This window comes from Schistocerca nitens, chromosome 1 (genome assembly GCF_023898315.1).
Source record: "Schistocerca nitens isolate TAMUIC-IGC-003100 chromosome 1, iqSchNite1.1, whole genome shotgun sequence".
Lineage (NCBI taxonomy): Eukaryota > Metazoa > Arthropoda > Insecta > Orthoptera > Acrididae > Schistocerca > Schistocerca nitens.
Window position 1 is genome coordinate 373,467,443 of NC_064614.1, and position 18,053 is coordinate 373,485,495.

Consider the following 18,053-nt stretch of genomic DNA (forward strand, 5'->3'; position numbering starts at 1 on the left):
ACCGTTCTGCACGAAATGCAGAGGCGGATGGATTTAGCACTGAGACGAATAAAAGGTGATGTCATATTCGTTAACCGAATGGTTCACCCTACGTGAACAACTATCTGTATGTTGTACTGGCTCAAATTACAGTGCACGGTATTAACTACATTAGTACTGTCTACCTGTTGTACTTTACAGTAAGTTTTCTTTTTTTCACTTCATTCCTTCCTCTGCACGCAGTTTTATTTCTTCTCCATGGATTTTAATACCTACTCCGAATTTTCCTTTTGTTTCCTTTACTGTGTGTTCAATACACAGATTGAATAACATCGGGGATAGGCTACAACCCTGTCTCACTCCCTTCCCAACCACTGCTTTCCTTTCATGCCCCTCGACTCTTCTAAATGCCATCTGGTTTCTGTACAAATTGTAAATAGCCTTTCGCTCCATGTATTTTACTCCTGCCACCTTCAGAATTTGAAATAGAGTATTCCAGTCAACATTGTCAAAAGCTTTCTCTACGTCTAAAAATGCTAGAAACGTAGGTTTGCCTTTCCTTAATCTTTCTTCTAAGATAAGTCGTCAGGTCAGTATTGCCTCACGTGTTCCAACGTTTCTACGGAATCCAAACTGATCTTCCCCGAGGTCGGCTTCTACCAGTTTTTCCATTCGTCTGTAAAGAACTCGTGTTAGAATTTTGCAGCTGTGATTTATTAAACTGATAGTCCGGTAATTTTCACATCTGTCAACACCTGCTGGATATGTAAAGAGACTTGTTTCGACTCAGGTCTTTCAGTGCTCTGTCAAACTCTTCACTAAGTATCGTATCTCCCATTTCATCTTCATCTACATCCTCTTCCGTTTCCATAATATTGTCCTCAAGTACATCGCCCTTTTATAGACCCTCTATATACTCCTTCCACCTTTCTGCTTTCCCTTCTTTGCTTAGAACTGGGTTTCCATCTGAGCTCTTGATATTCATATAAGTGGTTCTCTTTTCTCCAAAGGTCTCTTTAATTTTCCTGTAGGCAGTATCTATCTTACCCCTAGTGAGATAAGCCTCTACATCCTTACATTTGTCCTCTAGCCATCCCTGCTTAGCCATTTTGCACTTCCTGTCGATCTCATTTTTGAGACGTTTGTATTCCTTTTTGCCTACTTCATTTACTGCATTTTTATATTTTCTCCTTTCATCAATTAAATTCAATATTTCTTCTGTTACCCAAGGATTTCTACTAGCCCTCGTCTTTTTACCTACTTGATCCTCTGCTGCCTTCACTACTTCATCCCTCAGAGCTACCCATTCTTCTTCTACTGTATTTCTTTCCCTCATTCCTGTTAATTGTTCCCTTATGCTCTCCCTGTAGCTCTGTACAACCTCTGGTTCTTTCAGTTTATCCAGGTCCCATCTCCTTAAAGTCCCATCTTTTTTCAGTTTTTTCAGTTTTAATCCACAGTTCATAACCAATAGATTGTGGTCAGAGTCCACATCTGCCCCTGGAAATATCTTACAATTTAAAACCTGGTTCCTCAATCTCTGTCTTACCATTATATAATCTATCTGATACCTTCTAGTATCTCCAGGATTCTTCCATGTATACAACCTTCTTTTATGATTCTTGAACCAAGTGTTAGCTATGATTAAGTTATGCTCTGTGGAAAATTCTATCTGACGGCTTCCTTTTTCATTTCTTAGCCCCAATCCATATTCACCTACTATGTTTCCTTCTCTCCCTTTTCCTAATCTCGAATTCCAGTCACCCATGACTATTAAATTTTCGTCTCCCTTCACTACATGAATAATTTCTTTTATCTCATCATATATTTCATCAATTTCTTCATCATCTGCAGAGCTAGTTGGCATATAAACTTTTACTACTGTAGTAGGCGTGGGCTTCGTGTCTATCTTGGCCACAATAATGCGTTCACTATGCTGTTTGTAGTAGCTTACCCGCACTCCTATTTTACATTCATTATTAAACCTACTCCTGCATTACCTCTATTTGATTTTCTATTTATGACCCTGTATTCACCTGACCAAAAGTTCAAAATGGCTCTGAGCACTATGGGACTTAACATCTTAGGTCATCAGTCCCCTAGAACTTAGAACTACTTAAACCTAACTAACCTAAGGACACCACACACATCCATGCCCGAGGCAGGATTCGAACCTGCGACCGTAGCAGTCCCGCGGTTCCGGACTGTAGCGCCTAGAACCGCACGGCCACCGCGGCCGGCTGACCAAAAGTCTTGTTCCTCCTGCAACCGAACTTCACTAATTCCCACTATATCTAACTTCAACCCATCCATTTCCCTTTTTAAATTTTCTAACCTACCTGCCCGATTAAGGGATCTGACATTCCACGCCCCGATCCGTAGAACGCCAGTATTCTTTCTCCTGATAACGACGTCCTCTTGAATAGTCCCCTCCCGGAGATCCGAATGGGGGCCTATTTTACCTCCGGAATATTTTACTCAAGAGGACGCCTTCATCATTTAACCATACAGTAAAGCTGCATGCCCTCGGGAAATATTACGGCTTTAGTTTCCCCTTGCTTTCAGCCGTTCGCAGTACCAGCACAGCAAGGCCGGTTTGGTTAGTGTTACAAGGTCAGACCAGTCAATCATCCAGACTGTTGCCCCTGAAACTACTGAAAAGGCTGCTGCCCCTCTTCAGGAACCACACGTTTGTCTGGCCTCTCAACAGATACCCCTCCGTTGTGGTTGCACCTACGGTACGGCCATCTGTATCGCTGAGGCACGCAAGCCTCCCCACCAACGGCAAGCTCCATGGTTCATGTGGGTACCAACATGGTATTCGTCTAATAGAATATGGGAAACCGCCTAAAAACCACATGCAGTCTGGTACGCACATCGGCTCTCCTCGTTAATCCACCGGGCGATTTCGATCCGCGGGGGCGCAACTCTCCGTCCCGAAAGCGGCGCTTTACCATGCACGGCTATCCGCGCAGGTGTCAGCAGATATAAGCTACTGCGTGGATTTGTTGGAACTGAGAGACGCTTAACGAATCTACTGTTCCGTCGGGATCATTATCACAACCATTGAGTTTCCTACTGTGCAATCTTCGTTTCTCGTTATTCAACCACAGTACTTTTGCGTGGACTATAGCACGAACATTAAGATATGATACAGAATGTTTTGATCTCTTCTGTTATCGAAACGAACAGCAATCTGCCCTTCTTAACACTCCTTTTTTCGTGAAACGGAGAGAACGAGAAGGCCTGGTATTAGAAAGGAGGTGCTTCCTTTTCATAACTTTATATGTTTTCATTGTTTCAACAAATTCGTTTAATGTGCTGAACAGTTCATCGGGGCTCTTAATGGCATTGACATGGAAATTATTAAGTGCTGTACTTATAAAATAACAAATTTACAGTTGGCACTTTATAGGCAGAATTACAGTTTTGCGAAGGTTTCGATAACGTGTCTCGCTTGGTTGCCTGACCAACAGGCGAATGCTACCTGGACTTTCGCAAGTGAGTCCTCAGTCCTTACTGCTGGCTAGTCCCACGCTTTATGTGATTGAAATCTGATGACGTGATTGACAAGACTGTGTCTTAGTAACTGATTCTAGGTTTTACTCTGATATTATTCTAATCCGTTTTGTGACCCACAAAATTTGATTTTTCGGCAGATGCCAATCTCCAGGGCTGCACAGACCGTAAATATCATTCACGTTTCAAACGTTAAGTTCTGAACATTTCTCGGTTTTGGTTCTGATATTTAATTTATTGCTACAAAAAATTTCCTACTTATTAATTAACAATTTAGGGACGAAAATCCGCAATGCCGGGTGAGCTTTTATACGCCATACCCTTTTGACCGAGTAGAAAGTACTGTGCCCATCTGAGGCACACAGAATTACAGTTCAAACATCAAGAACAGTTTTTACTAAAAAAATCTGAGGTTTCGAACACATTCGCTCCTTTTTGTAACATTGTGATTACTTCAGCTGTGGCGGTCTACAGAAAATAGCAATTAGGCCACGCATTATATCAGTGTTCCATTGGGTACAAGACGATCAAGCCCGTGTATCTGGTGCTAGTGGTCCGCATAGACCTCCGCGACGTAATCATAGCCGAGAGAGAATGAGGGAATGTTTTTACTTGGCGCCCCCATTGTGATACGAGTGCGGAATTACAAACCTCTGTTCACCGGATTGAGAAACAAACGGAGGCGAGCAGACTGGACGTCTTAACAACGGGTGACACTGACGGATAGCGCAGCCCGTATTATGCGCATCGGGAGTGCCTTTGACATCTCATTCAACACGTGCACCAATAAATCAGGGCGGGGAAGAGCATGGCGATCAATGCGGCGCTGCGGGCAGTCAGACAGACTGAGGAGCAGAAAGCCGCCAACAAAGACACAAATCCGCGCTTGACATCCAATCTGGCACTTCCCTACAATACTACCAAACTGTCTAAAATCGTGCACAGCGCCGGAGCTACTGATGAAAGAGCAGGGAAAAGTTTCAAAATTTTCTGTTTTAGGTTGAACGCGTAATACTTACAAATGACAGGTATAAATCTAAACTGTTTGTCTGGTGTAACTATATGAGGATTTTGACGTTTGAGAAAATCTGTACAACGTCAACTGAGTAACACTGCAGTGTGGGCTAATGACCACGAAATATCTCTCACGTAGGAGGACCACATTTTTTTCATCCTTCGATAGGTATCGAAATGGAAACCACAGTGTACAATCAAATGTTTTATTGGTAATATTTAGCTCACCTTCCAGCTACTTCTCTATACAATCTCCGTTCCGACTTACAGATTTTTCGTAGCGTGGGTATCAATTTCCCATTACCCTCGTCATAGAAGGCAGCCGCCTGTGATTTTCGGCAGTTCCCTAAATTGATGTGCAGATGATCGTGTGTGCAAAGTGGTTTCCTCATAGGCAGCGGTTCACGTACACAAAGATATGAAAATCGGAGGGAGCAAAGTCGGGCTATTTAATGGGTGATCCAATACTCCTGATCAAAAACGTTTCAGGAGCGCCTTCCCTGCACCTGCAGTATACGGCCGACGTCATGAAGAAGGAAACGCATGACAGTTAGGTTATATGGGCTGCATGAAATCAGGAGAAACACCTAAGCAGGTCTTCACTATTGGCGGATGACAGTATTTCCCAGGCATCTTTGCGTGTGCACTTTGCGCTCAGAACTGAAAAATTGGATGAGATGATATGAAACTTCCTGGCAAATTAAAACTGTTTGCCGGACCGAGACTCGAACTCGGCACCTTTGTAAAAGCTGTGAGCTGTAAAGCTGTGAGGACGGGGCGTGAGTCTTGCTTGGGTAGCTCAGTTGGTAGAGCACTTTCCCGCGAAAGGCAAAGGTTCCGAGTTCGAGTCTCGGTGCGGCACACAGTTTTAATCTGCCAGGAAGTTTTCATATCAGCGCACACTCCGCTGCAGAGTGAAAATCTGATTCTGGATGAGATGATGATGGTTGGTTTGTGGGGCGCTCAACTGCACGGTCATCAGAGCCCGTACAAATTCCAAATTTTTACGCAGTCCAATTTTTTTTTCACAGTCCAGTCTAGCCATTCTCACGGATGGTAATGATGATGAAATGATGATGACAACACAAACACCCAGTCCCCGGGCAGAGAAAATCCCCAACCCGTAAAGATGGAGGTGTCGTGATAGGCAGGCATGCTGGAGACACTCCGTAACAAACCAGTGCAAAGCCTTACCAGTTTTTCACTGTGGTTTTCATTTCGCGACCAATCGAAGGTTGAAAAAACAAAATTGTCCTCGTGCAAATTATTTATGTTATGAAGCACGACAATCGTGAGAAACTGGCAAATGAGTATTCAGATTATCACGAAGTAGATAACGTATTCTATAGTTAATTATTTGAGATGAAGGTTTGTACATCACATAAGGTGTTCATGATGCTCCTTAAACGTCACACAGTGAGAATGAAGGAAAGACGGCTAGAGCATAGCGCATTATCGACACCACCGTTACTAGGTATGGAGCACGAGCTTGTATTGTTCAAGTATCGGCTGTGGACATATTGAAGAAATTATCCAATCATTTGTCTGAAGCGATTCGGTCAATCCTCGGAAAACTCCAGACCGAATGACAGGACGGAGGATTAAACTTGGCTTTTCTGGGATACGAATCTAGAGCAAAAACCACAGTCCCAAGACGTGCATAGCGTTGAGAAATGACATCGTTTCCATTAGGCTGTAATTTTGAAACAGTACTATATTAAGCACTATTCACTAGCATGGTGCTTTGCTCATTCTCATATGCAAAATAGATGTGGATACATCATATTTCCTTTCCGGGCACACTTCTGCACTTGCGACGTATGTATATGCATGTGTGGATTCGATTTCCGAGCTCAGGTACATTGACGACCGTGCTATACATAACTGTGCATGAGTAGTGAATTTTGTTTTATATAACTTACGGGAATCGTCTGTATACATCTACTACGCACTGGAAAATGAGCGTAGCTCTAAAATAGCTAGCAGGGCTTCGTAAAGTAAAAGGTAAAGTCTGTGGGGCTCAACCCGTGAATGGGCTTCCGGCCTGACTACTGCAGGCGGAGTGCAGCCCTTCGCTCGCCGCCGTACTAGGTGCGGGAGGGCTGCGAGGCCATCGCCTTTTAGACTCTCAAGAAAGATTTCTGGTACTCTGCTCGATAGAAGGCTAAGTGGGCCTGAGACCGCTCTGGAGAGAATGGAACAAGAAAGAATCGTCGGGATCTCCACTAGCACTACCTGATAGACCATCACAGCCACCTTAATAAAATACTATTTTAAAAAAATACCCTGGTGGAATCCATGTCAAACTTCGTATTTATCGTAGATGTCGTGTCCACTCAAAAGAAGTAAATCAGCGTTTGTAGTTATTTACTATTCAGACGTTTTTCTCTGGAGGATCTATTTGTAGTTAAAACAGTAGCGAATGATTCATTTCGTTTGTGGCAGTAATACGAAATTCACCGTATCTCACTGTCTATACATAGTGCTGATCTCATGACTGCCACAGTACTATGTCTGAAGCTGGATTCACGAAACTAGAAAATCGTTCGACTGTTGGAAAAGCGCTGATACTTCAGAAATTTTGTTGTTAGGTATACATCTCAAATACTATCTCTGACTGCATTTGCTCGATACATACAGGTTAAACAAATTTTCCATTTGAAAGGTCTTGTACAGGCTCTTCAATTTCATTTCGGACAGCAGTAACCCTTCTAAAGTAAACGTTAAGTTAATATCTTCTGTAAACAAATTCTTGCGATTTTTTTAAGGATCAAAGTTACCGTAATTTAATAAAAGCCCACGATTCTGAGACTCGTAGTTGAAAAATTACTGAAAACAAAATTTTCAAAATTCAAAATGAAGTTAAGATTGTATAGCTCAAGATTGTGTAGTTTGAGGCGGTATTTGTGCGGCATTTTTAGAACTAAAATTTAATGTAGTTTTCGTCCTGTTTCATATTTTTTCGCGAAACACAATTTTAAGTGAAATGAAAACTATACCATATTGTTCAGCATGTGATTAAATGGAGAGCTGCAGGAAAAATAAGTAGTAAATAGAAACAGCGGCAACAACCATGAATCATGACAAGGTTGCTTTCGATCATCTGCTGATTATGTTTCACGGTAGTCCATTGCAACCTAAACGCAGAGTGAACTTAGAAAATTATTATCTAATTATTTTTGTCACATTTCAGACAAGGGGCTCCATAAAAATTAAAACTGTAATCAATATGTAATAAACGGATGTTCAGGCCTATGTATAATGGATCTTAATGAGACCTGTTTATGCTTCATACAAGATTAAAAGGTTTTTAAAAATTATATTAATTATTGTTATCCTGTTGTTCTATACCTTTATCAACAACAGACATACAGGTTCAAAATGAGTCGTAGTTCGTTGAAATCCGATTTAAGGTTCTTGAGTTAGATGGCAGACAATTTGTCGCGTTCCGTGAATAACACGAACTTCACCGAATTTTATCTTGAAAACTTCGAAGCAGTTATGAGAAATTTTGTCAAAGTTGCTTTATTTTACAGTAGCTAACACATGCGAAAATTATTAATGATTTAAAAACATACGAGGTCACTTTTCTCGATTTCGACGACTTGAAATGGAATAGCCCGTACATGAACTTCTCTACGGACTAAACCCAAGTGGTTACTTTAGTTCTGTGCTCTTCCGATAACTAATTCGTAATTACGAAAAGGCAAAAATTATTGGCAATCTTTGACTGTGTACACAGTCTATATGCAGGTTGGTTTAAACCTCGCAGTGCTTTACAAACGACGACGCTACTGAAGACGGCGTGTTTTCTTTCTTTCTTTTTTTTTCCCGACCTACGAAACCACTTACCCAGTCAGATGTACAGTGCTATGTAATTTAATTTTTAACTATGTAATTTGGCACTTTTCACATACACAATGAACAACAGGGTTGAAAGATGCTTTTAAGTACATAAATAAATTTAGGACCAACCGTGAATCAACTACTTACCCGTCCCCCTTACAAAAAATGGTTCAAATGGCTCTGAGCTCTATAGGACTTAACATCGGAGGTCATCAGTCCCCTAGAACTTAGAACTACTTAAACCTAACTAACCTAAGGACATCACACACATCCATGCCCGAGGCAGGATTCGTACCTGCGACCGTAGCGGTCGCGCGGTTCCAGGCTGTAGCGCCTAGAACCGCTCGGCCACTCCGGCCGGCCCGTCCCCCTTACACCGCGAGCCTCTGGACGCACAAAAGCACATACAAACACAAACATTGAAGCGTACTCATCACTATGACTGACTACTGTGATGGTTTTTGTACTGTCACAGTTACTGTATTTCTGGTAGACCTTTTGCAATTTAAAAACTGTTATTTATGTATGTGCGGTGTTCTGTCCTAGAAGAGCGTCCAGCTAACTATAAACCGAATCAGGTAACAAAGATTAGAAAGGTTTACATAGTGACGGAAAATTATTTCAGTTCCCTTCGTCTGCCTGAAGAGTAAAAAAATAATGAAAGAAGTGAGCCCGCAGCTCGTGGTCGTGAGGTAGCGTTCTCGCTTCCCACGCCCGGGTTCCCGGGTTCGATTCCCGGCGGGGTCAGGGATTTTCTCTGCCTCGTGATGGCTGGGTGTTGTGTGATGTCCTTAGGTTAGTTCGGTTTAAGTAGTTCTAAGTTCTAGGGGACTGATGACCGTAGATGTTAAGTCCCATAGTGCTCAGAGCCATTTGAACCATTTGAATTTGAAAGAAGTGAATGCCTATTAACACGTGCCGTGCGGATTCTTAAGTGAAAGTGTGTAACTACCTATGCTATTTAAGCATCAGTTAATTGCTTTACACAGGGATACATTCTTCTAACACATGTGCCTTGTTACTTGCAGCTGCTGAAAGAGAGAAGCAGGGAAGCATCGAAAGACAGGTCTTAAAGTGGCCTTTGTGCCGGCATATCAACATGGCTAGGTCTGTCATCTCCCGGAGAAACCGTGAGTAATGCTAATTGCTATTCTCAGCTGTTTTGAATTTTTAACATCTCTAAACTGGACATGTTTATCTCTCTCTGTCCAAATGTTTGTTTTACTGCAGTTACACGGCTAGCGATGTAAATAACAATCTGATATGCATTTAAATGACCGCAGCATCAGTTCCGTGAATGTTAATTGTCTGTGTCTCGAAGCTGTATTTTATTCATGCATTAAATTTTATGTATTCTACTACACGGTATGTAGAGGCGTTTTGAATACATAAGTGTCCGCAATGACGGGTGTTTGAATACATTTAGTGTCTCCTAACAGCAGCTGTCCTAAGGCACATATATTATCGTAAAACTCTGTAATAAACGCTTAAAAGAGCTATATCCGTGCGTAAATCAGACGATGTCGTCGTATTTCAAATTTACTTGTGGAGAGTAAAATCCTTAAAATTTTAACCTTTTTTCTGTTTCTCTTCTTTCTGCGTGAGGTACAGAATGACTTGACTCTTTCCAATCACAGGTTTCTTTTAGTAACAAAAACAATGGAATACTGTCCGGATGAATTGAAGAAAGACGTACTTCAAGTATCACTTTAAAGACACTTTGCAACAAACATGTACTATTGGATTTAGCCGATAAGCCCATGCACACAATCGTGCACACTTCTAGGATAAGTTTCAAAAGGAGTCGCAGAAGTGATGGAAAATAACGTACACAATTTAAAGAAGTTGAAACAAGCATCTCTGAAGCCAAAATTACAGTAAATTCATATTTTTGTTTCTAAACACATACACAAACGAAAGTTGTCAGGCAATGAAGGGTGGTAACACTCTCGCCCCGTATTTGTTTTCCTCTTAATTTCATTTCTATCATTCATTATGAACCGTGTCTCAACTTTCCTTCACGACGGCACAGATAAGACGGCATTCTCAATATTACTATCTTTATTTATTTATTTATTTTTTTTTTTTTTTTGAGAACCACCACAACAGTGCAAAATCTTTTACATTTAAAGAGATTCAGAAATATATGACATCAAACTTACTTACAGAATGTTTTTTATTTCACTGAACGTTTTCACATCCGTTCAAACGTGCGAATAACAGTTTTATGGTTTCCCAAGTATGAAATTCACCCCCCTTTTTATCTTTTGATATAACGTAATGGAAAGCATCCAAATCTTCCAGTCCTCGGTGTGCAAGTCAGACACGCTGAGCGTTCACAGCTACAGAGGCACAGGATTTTAAGCTCTGTCTCACTGCTCTTAACCAAACATATAACATTTGTCAATGTGCTGCCATTTTCAACTGAACAGTCCTTGGTTTCCTAACTTTAGATGGCAAATAAGAAACGAAGTGGATAAATTGTATCTTCGAAAATATTGAGTTTAGACTAAACATGTACTACGTTATCAACCCGCTTGCGATCTCTATATGGATAATGTCGAAAAAATTTTTCTGAAAATGGAGTCCATTGTATGTTTATTTTCAATGCTATAGCGAGAGACAAAGCTTGATGGAAAGCGTGTATTGCACTTCTGATTCCTCTTTAGGTTTACTGTTAGCTCGTCGTACGTTCGCTTCGGCAAATGCCCGGATACATTCTCTTTCGGCTTAAGAAGCCAATATGCGAACAGTAAAGATGTACTGGACAGGGCTCATTTGGTGCCTAGATGAATGACGTACGGTACTTCAATTGTCTTCTAACTAACTGTCTATGGAAACATCTTTTCTTTCAATCGTTACGTTCCGCTCACCGTTGTAGAGCAACGTGAGTGCTACTTCCACACGTACCCCATGGCGAGCTCTGGGTCATCGTGAATGAACTTCATTCCGCCGTTACTTGAAAATTTTTATGTAGTCTACGTCTCTTTCTGTGCCCCGACCTTCATAACAAGTTTTTCATGCATTCCTTATACAAGGTGCTCCAAGAGGCTTAATTCAGCAAATAATAGTCTATCTTTGATAGTCTAACCTGCAGCCGTGTCCATATTCGCAGATCAATCAAGCTTCCAAGGATTCAACGCCCCTTCTCTTAACATCGGAAGCAAAGTAATTGTGATGATAAAGGTTTACCGTCCCACCCCATCAATGACTGAGTGTTTTCCCTCTTTGCATGAATCATCATCCAGTTTTCGCAGTGGCTGTGAAAAGAATTGGTTTCGATAAGACTGAGGATTGGGCAATGTTTTCTGCCCGCATGTACTTCTTCCGGCAGGTGGCTCCACCAGTGTGCTGTGCACCATATTTTACTTGACTGCATTTCATATTCTAAGAAGATGGCAACAGTTTTTAACGATTTATCCTCTGTTTCAAATAACAATGACACGAGTGTAGAAAAAGTTGTAAGGTTTCTCATATCGTCCGAACTGCTGCCAACATTATTAGGTAGGTAAGTTTAATGTATCTCCATATGGTTAGATCATACTTTTTACTGAGTGCTTAAGTCAGCCACGATTATATGAATCGTAGATTTACAATTTTAACTGAGTGTCAATTTCTCCTTAAATAGATGTTTTTCAACTGAGACTCGTGTTCTTATTTAAGCACTGAGAACTGTTAAACAGCACTTACTTGTTCTCACAGTTTCTATTAGCGGTCGGCCAACCACATGTAGCACAGAGCTACTTTTAGTTCTCTTTTCAGCTATTTCTCGTTTTATTCAATATTTTATGTCATAAGTACGTCAAACATGGCGAGGCAGTCAAACGGGAACAGTTGAGGACTGGCTGGCTGCCCTGATGGGGAATTATGGGAATGGGGGACTTGACCTTGAGCATGCAGACAAGTGGAAGTTTTAGTAACCAAGGAGTGGTCAAGTACGCAGCTTTCGTTTGCTGCACAGGCGAATTACAAAAATTTGTATAATTTTGTTGGAGCTCAACGCACTTTTCGTCGATAGCTTATTTTATCTCCACGGACTTCCGTGTCATCTTCCAACGCTACCATCCCAAAGGGAGAAACTGGTAGCACTATAGAGAAAACATTTGGTAGAGTAAAAAAAGTCAGACCCAAGAGAATACTGATCGTGTGCGTAAGGCTTTACGATGAACTCCGTGAAAATCGCCTAGACGGCACAGCGCAGAACTCAGTCTCTTCCAGCAGGATGGTACAGCCATCGATACAACTGCAGTGTCAATGGATTTGGTTGGGCTCGCATTCACTGGTGGTCTCATCAGTAAAAATGGCGACTTCCGTGGCATCTTCAGTCACTGGACTTACTGACTCCAAACTTTTTTTTTTCATTGGTCCCTCAAGTCTAATACTTTCCAGGAAAACTACACAAGAACCAAAGATTATTCGAAGGAGCGAATTCACCAAGAAATAACATTTCGTTGGAGATGCCACGCAACGCCGTGGGCGGATTCATCCCCCCCCCCCCCCTCACATTCTGATTATGAATGCGAAACTTCCAAGATAAAATATTAATTTCCACTCACGCACACAAGATTCGTGCCAAAAAAATAAATTTTGTTTAAATCTCCAGTTTGTGCGAAATTTTTTTATCTTCCCGTTTGACTGCCCCATCCCGTAATTTTATTTAAGCGTAAGGAAAGGATAGTAAGTAAGTCGTGTGGCTAGGGCCTCCCGTTGGATAGACCGTTCGCCGGGTTCAAGTCTTTCGATTTGACGCCACTTCGGCGACTTGAAATGGTGACGATTAGGACAACACAACTCCCACTCCCTGAGCGGAACAAATCTCCGACCCAGCCGGAAATCGAACCCGCACTGACCCACTCAGCTACCGGGGGCTGACAAAGGAAAGGATATGAATGTTCGTTGAGATATGCACAACACCATGTTTGATTTTTATTATCCATATCAATATAATGATAAGCAACCACGACACGTGTTGTCATAGCTAGACTGTCTTTCAAGCCGCTGATGTGTGACTATGGACGTCCCAGTAAGATTGCTTATGAGTAAAAACTTCACTTACACTTAACGCTTCGTTTAGATTCTGCGAGGAACGCGATAATCATGCCGTTGACCGCCCTGTAACCAATTCCAGTGCCTTCAGTGTCACGTGTTCCTGCTTGATTCTGTAAAACACCTTCCCCGGTGGGATGTGTAACTTAACGATGCCTTCACTTAATGGTCATGTAAGCATAGTGATGATACGAGGAGCGTTCAATATGTAATGCAATACATTTTTTGTGAAAACAGGTTGGTTTTAGGTAGGATTCCAACACACCGTATTATTCCTCATACTTTTGACTAAAAACGCAATTTTTGAACACAGTCTCCGTTCAACGTGACGGCCTTGGAAGGCCTGTATGCACGCATGGTACCATTCTACTAGTCGACGTCGGAGCCAGTGTCTTGCTGCATCAGTAACCGCCCCACCATTCACGTACTGCTTCCCGCCGAGCGCTTCCTTCGTAGAGGCAAACAGATGAACGACCGAAGATGAGAGATGGTCATCTGTTGCTCTTTATGGCCTCCTGTTAGGCGGCGAGGAATTGAGCCGTCACACCCTGGTGGACGAGTGTGTTTGCATAACCAACAGAGACACCCAGCTGAGCAGCGAGATGTTGGATTGTGATCTGTCGATCACCTCGAATGCGACTGTCCGCTCCGTTCTATCATTTTAAGGGTCAAAGTTGTGAGCGGCCGACCAGCACGTGGGAGATAGGGCAGGTTTGCTCGATCTTGTTGCAATGATGATAGACATCTCAACCAGCGACTCACCGTGCCTTCGTTCACCACTTCGTTCCGCCAACTGAAACTCAGTGACACTTCTCTGCCTTGAACGCACCTCCGTTACAGACGCCACTTTGAAGGCTACGTATAGCGCCGCCCCCAGTCGGAACTTCATGAAACTAAAGGGGCTGAAGTGGGAATATTCCACCGTGTCCCACAACATATTTCGCATCTTTTCAAGAGGAATTGGGCAAGAAAAAAATTTGTTTGCATTACTTATTGAACGTCGCTCATAAATTTGGGCAATACGTAAAAGCTACAGTGCCTAATTTGTAATGGCTACAGTTACAGAAGTGTCTTTATTATGGATGCCATCATACGGCACATCGTGTCCACAAAAAGGTAAAACTTTATAGGCCTTGTCCTGGTGTAGACAGCCCTTTCTGCTGACGCTGGGGCTAGCGCCAAAACAGGGCAAAGAGAAGAGACGATGTACGAATACCACTTGAAATGAAGCCACTTACGCGCTACATCGAATTACAGGTGAAATTCGTGGTCCCCTGTTAGGAATTAGCACATTGGTGTAGGATTGACGGAAGCGGCGAGAGGTTAGACTTACCCTCTGTTCTCGCTGTTGGCGGGCGCGCGCATGCCGAGGAGAGCAGCCGCCGGAGGCGCCGGGCGTCGAAGCCTTGTCCTTGCGGTGGGCCGTCTTCAGGCCGCGAAGGAACCGCGAGAAGCTCGTCTTTTTCTTGCCGCTTTGCTGCTGCTGGTTCGCATCTGAAACACAACGGCCTGTGTAAGAAGGCAGAAAAGGTGCAGGCGGGCGAGATAGGCCGACGCCAAGGACGTAGGCGAAATGAAAATGGTTCAAATGGCTCTGAGCAAGCCGAACGGTTCTAGGCGCTTCAGTCTGGAACCGCGAGACCGCTACGGTCGCAGGTTCGAATCCTGCCTCGGGCATGGATGTGTGTGATGTCCTTAGGTTAGTTAGGTTTAAGTAGTTCTAAGTTCTAGGGGAATGATGACCTCAGATGTTAAGTCCCATAGTGCTTAGAGCCTTTTGAACCATTTTTGATGGCGTAGACGGACATGACCACCCACCTGATGTAACAAAAAACGTAATTAATCGGACCAGGCGACACGTTTTCATTCATCCAAGGTCCAATTTCCGCTATCTTGTGCCCACTGCAGTCACAACTGACGTTGTTGTTGTTAAGTCAACGTAGGAAAATGCAAGAGCCGTATGCTGCAGAGCACCATGTTCAATTGTGTAGGCTGAAAGGTATTCTGCGAATCGTGTACTTATACCAGCACTACTCTGTCGTCACATATGCCACAGGTAGCCGTCTGTCTTGCTTTCACCATTTTTCAACCACTATCCGTTGTTGCTCATGACAGTAGCACGCAAATAGCTGACCAGCTTCTCCATTTCCAAGAGTCTTGTTTCCAGGCCATGGGCCGTACCAGTCCGCCACTTGTGTCAGTGGATATCCTGTTTTAAGGTCTGTATCATCGCTGGAATGATTCCCCAGTCGTCAAGCTATTCATATTCAGGGCGATTCAGCTGCCCCTGTCTATGGGTTTTATGCAGCCTGCAATTTGTTCAAAAATAACGTGCAAGATTTTCATGATCTCTCGCTTGCTATGCACAAACTATTAGTTCTATAGAAAATATGAAGAGGACCTTTTTGTAGGAAATTTAGTGTTTGATACAGTTCCCCACAGTCGTTTAATGAACAAAGTAAGAACATACGGGCTATCAGACCAATTGTGTGATTGTATTGAAGAGTTCCTAGATAACAGAACGCAGCATGTCATTCTCAATGGAGAGAAGTTTTCCGAAGTAAGAGTGATTTCAGGTGTGCCGCAGGGGAGTGTCGTAGGACCGTTGCTATTCACAATATACATAAATGACCTTGTGGATAGCATCGGAAGTTCACTGAGGCTTTTTCCGGATGATGCTGTAGAATATCGAGAGGTTGTAACAGTGGACAATTGTTCTGAAATGCAGAAGGATCTGCAACGAATTGACTCATGGTGCAGGGAATGGCAATTGAATCTCAATGTAGACAAGCGTAATGTGCTCAGAATACATAGAAAGAAAGATCCTTTATCATTTAGCTGCAATATAGCAGGTCAGCAACTGGAAGCAGTTAATTCCATAAATTATCTGGGAGTAGGCATTACATCTACATCTACATCTATACTCCGCGAGCCACCTTACGGTGTGTGGCGGAGGGTACTTATTGTACCACTATCTGATCCCCCCTTCCCTGTTCCATTCACGAATTGTGCGTGGGAAGAACGACTGCTTGTAAGTCTCCGTATTTGCTCTAATTTCTCGGATCTTTTCGTTGTGATCATTACGCGAGATATATGTGGGCGGTAGTAATATGTTGCCCATCTCTTCCCGGAATGTGCTCTCTCGTAATTTCGATAATAAACCTCTCCGTATTGCGTAACGCCTTTCTTGAAGTGTCTGCCACTGGAGCTTGTTCAGCATCTCCGTAACGCTCTCGCGCTGACTAAATGTCCCCATGACGAATCGCGCTGCTTTTCGCTGGATCATGTCTATCTCTTCTATTAATCCAACCTGGTAAGGGTCCCATACTGATGAGCAATACTCAAGAATCGGACGAACAAGCGTTTTGTAAGCTACTTCTTTCGTCGATGAGTCACATTTTCTTAGAATTCTTCCTATGAATCTCAACCTGGCGCCTGCTTTTCCCACTATTTGTTTTATGTGATCATTCCACTTCAGATCGCTCCGGATAGTAACTCCTAAGTATTTTACGGTCGTTACCGCTTCCAATGATTTACCACCTATGGCATAATCGTACTGGAATGGATTTCTGCCCCTATGTATGCGCATTATATTACATTTATCTACATTTAGGGAAAGCTGCCAGCTGTCGCACCATTCATTAATCCTCTGCAGGTCTTCCTGGAGTACGTACGAGTCTTCTGATGTTGCTATTTTCTTGTAGACAACCGTGTCATCTGCAAATAGCCTCACGGAGCTACCGATGTTGTCAACTAAGTCATTTATGTATATTGTAAACAATAAAGGTCCTATCACGCTTCCTTGCGGTACTCCCGAAATTACCTCTACATCTGCAGATTTTGAACCGTTAAGAATGACATGTTGTGTTCTTTCTTCTAGGAAATCCTGAATCCAATCACAAACCTGGTCCGATATTCCGTAAGCACGTATTTTTTTCACTAAACGTAAGTGCGGAACCGTATCAAATGCCTTCCTGAAGTCCAGGAATACGGCATCAATCTGCTCGCCAGTGTCTACGGCACTGTGAATTTCTTGGGCAAATAGGGCGAGCTGGGTTTCACATGATCTCTGTTTGCGGAATCCATGTTGGTTATGATGAAGGAGATTTGTATTATCTAAGAACGTCATAATACGAGAACACAAAACATGTTCCATTATTCTACAACAGATTGACGTAAGTGAAATAGGCCTATAATTATTCGCATCTGATTTATGACCCTTCTTGAAAATGGGAACGACCTGTGCTTTCTTCCAGTCGCTAGGTACTTTACGTTCTTCCAGAGATCTACGATAAATTGCTGATAGAAAGGGGGCAAGTTCTTTAGCATAATCACTGTAGAATCTTAAGGGTATCTCGTCTGGTCCGGATGCTTTTCCGCTACTAAGTGATAGCAGTTGTTTTTCAATTCCGATATCGTTTATTTCAATATTTTCCATTTTGGCGTCCGTGCGACGGCTGAAGTCAGGGACCGTGTTACGATTTTCCGCAGTGAAACAGTTTCGGAACACTGAATTCAGTATTTCTGCCTTTCTTCGGTCGTCCTCTGTTTCGGTGCCATCGTGGTCAACGAGTGACTGAATAGGGGATTTAGATCCGCTTACCGATTTTACATATGACCAAAACTTTTTAGGGTTCTTGTTTAGATTG

At 42.6% G+C, this 18,053-nt stretch overlaps 1 protein-coding gene across 7 annotated transcripts in view; it reads right to left on the reverse strand.

The window, feature by feature from the left end:
* Positions 1–18,053, reverse strand: part of LOC126248992 (SAM and SH3 domain-containing protein 1-like) — a 769,734-nt gene that overhangs the window by 104,947 nt on the left and 646,734 nt on the right. For all 7 annotated transcript variants that reach the window (XM_049950603.1, XM_049950597.1, XM_049950588.1 and 4 more), the window contains exon 4: positions 14,738–14,898. In XM_049950603.1, the coding sequence (XP_049806560.1) occupies positions 14,738–14,898 (161 nt within the window). The remainder of the gene's footprint in view (positions 1–14,737; positions 14,899–18,053) is intronic.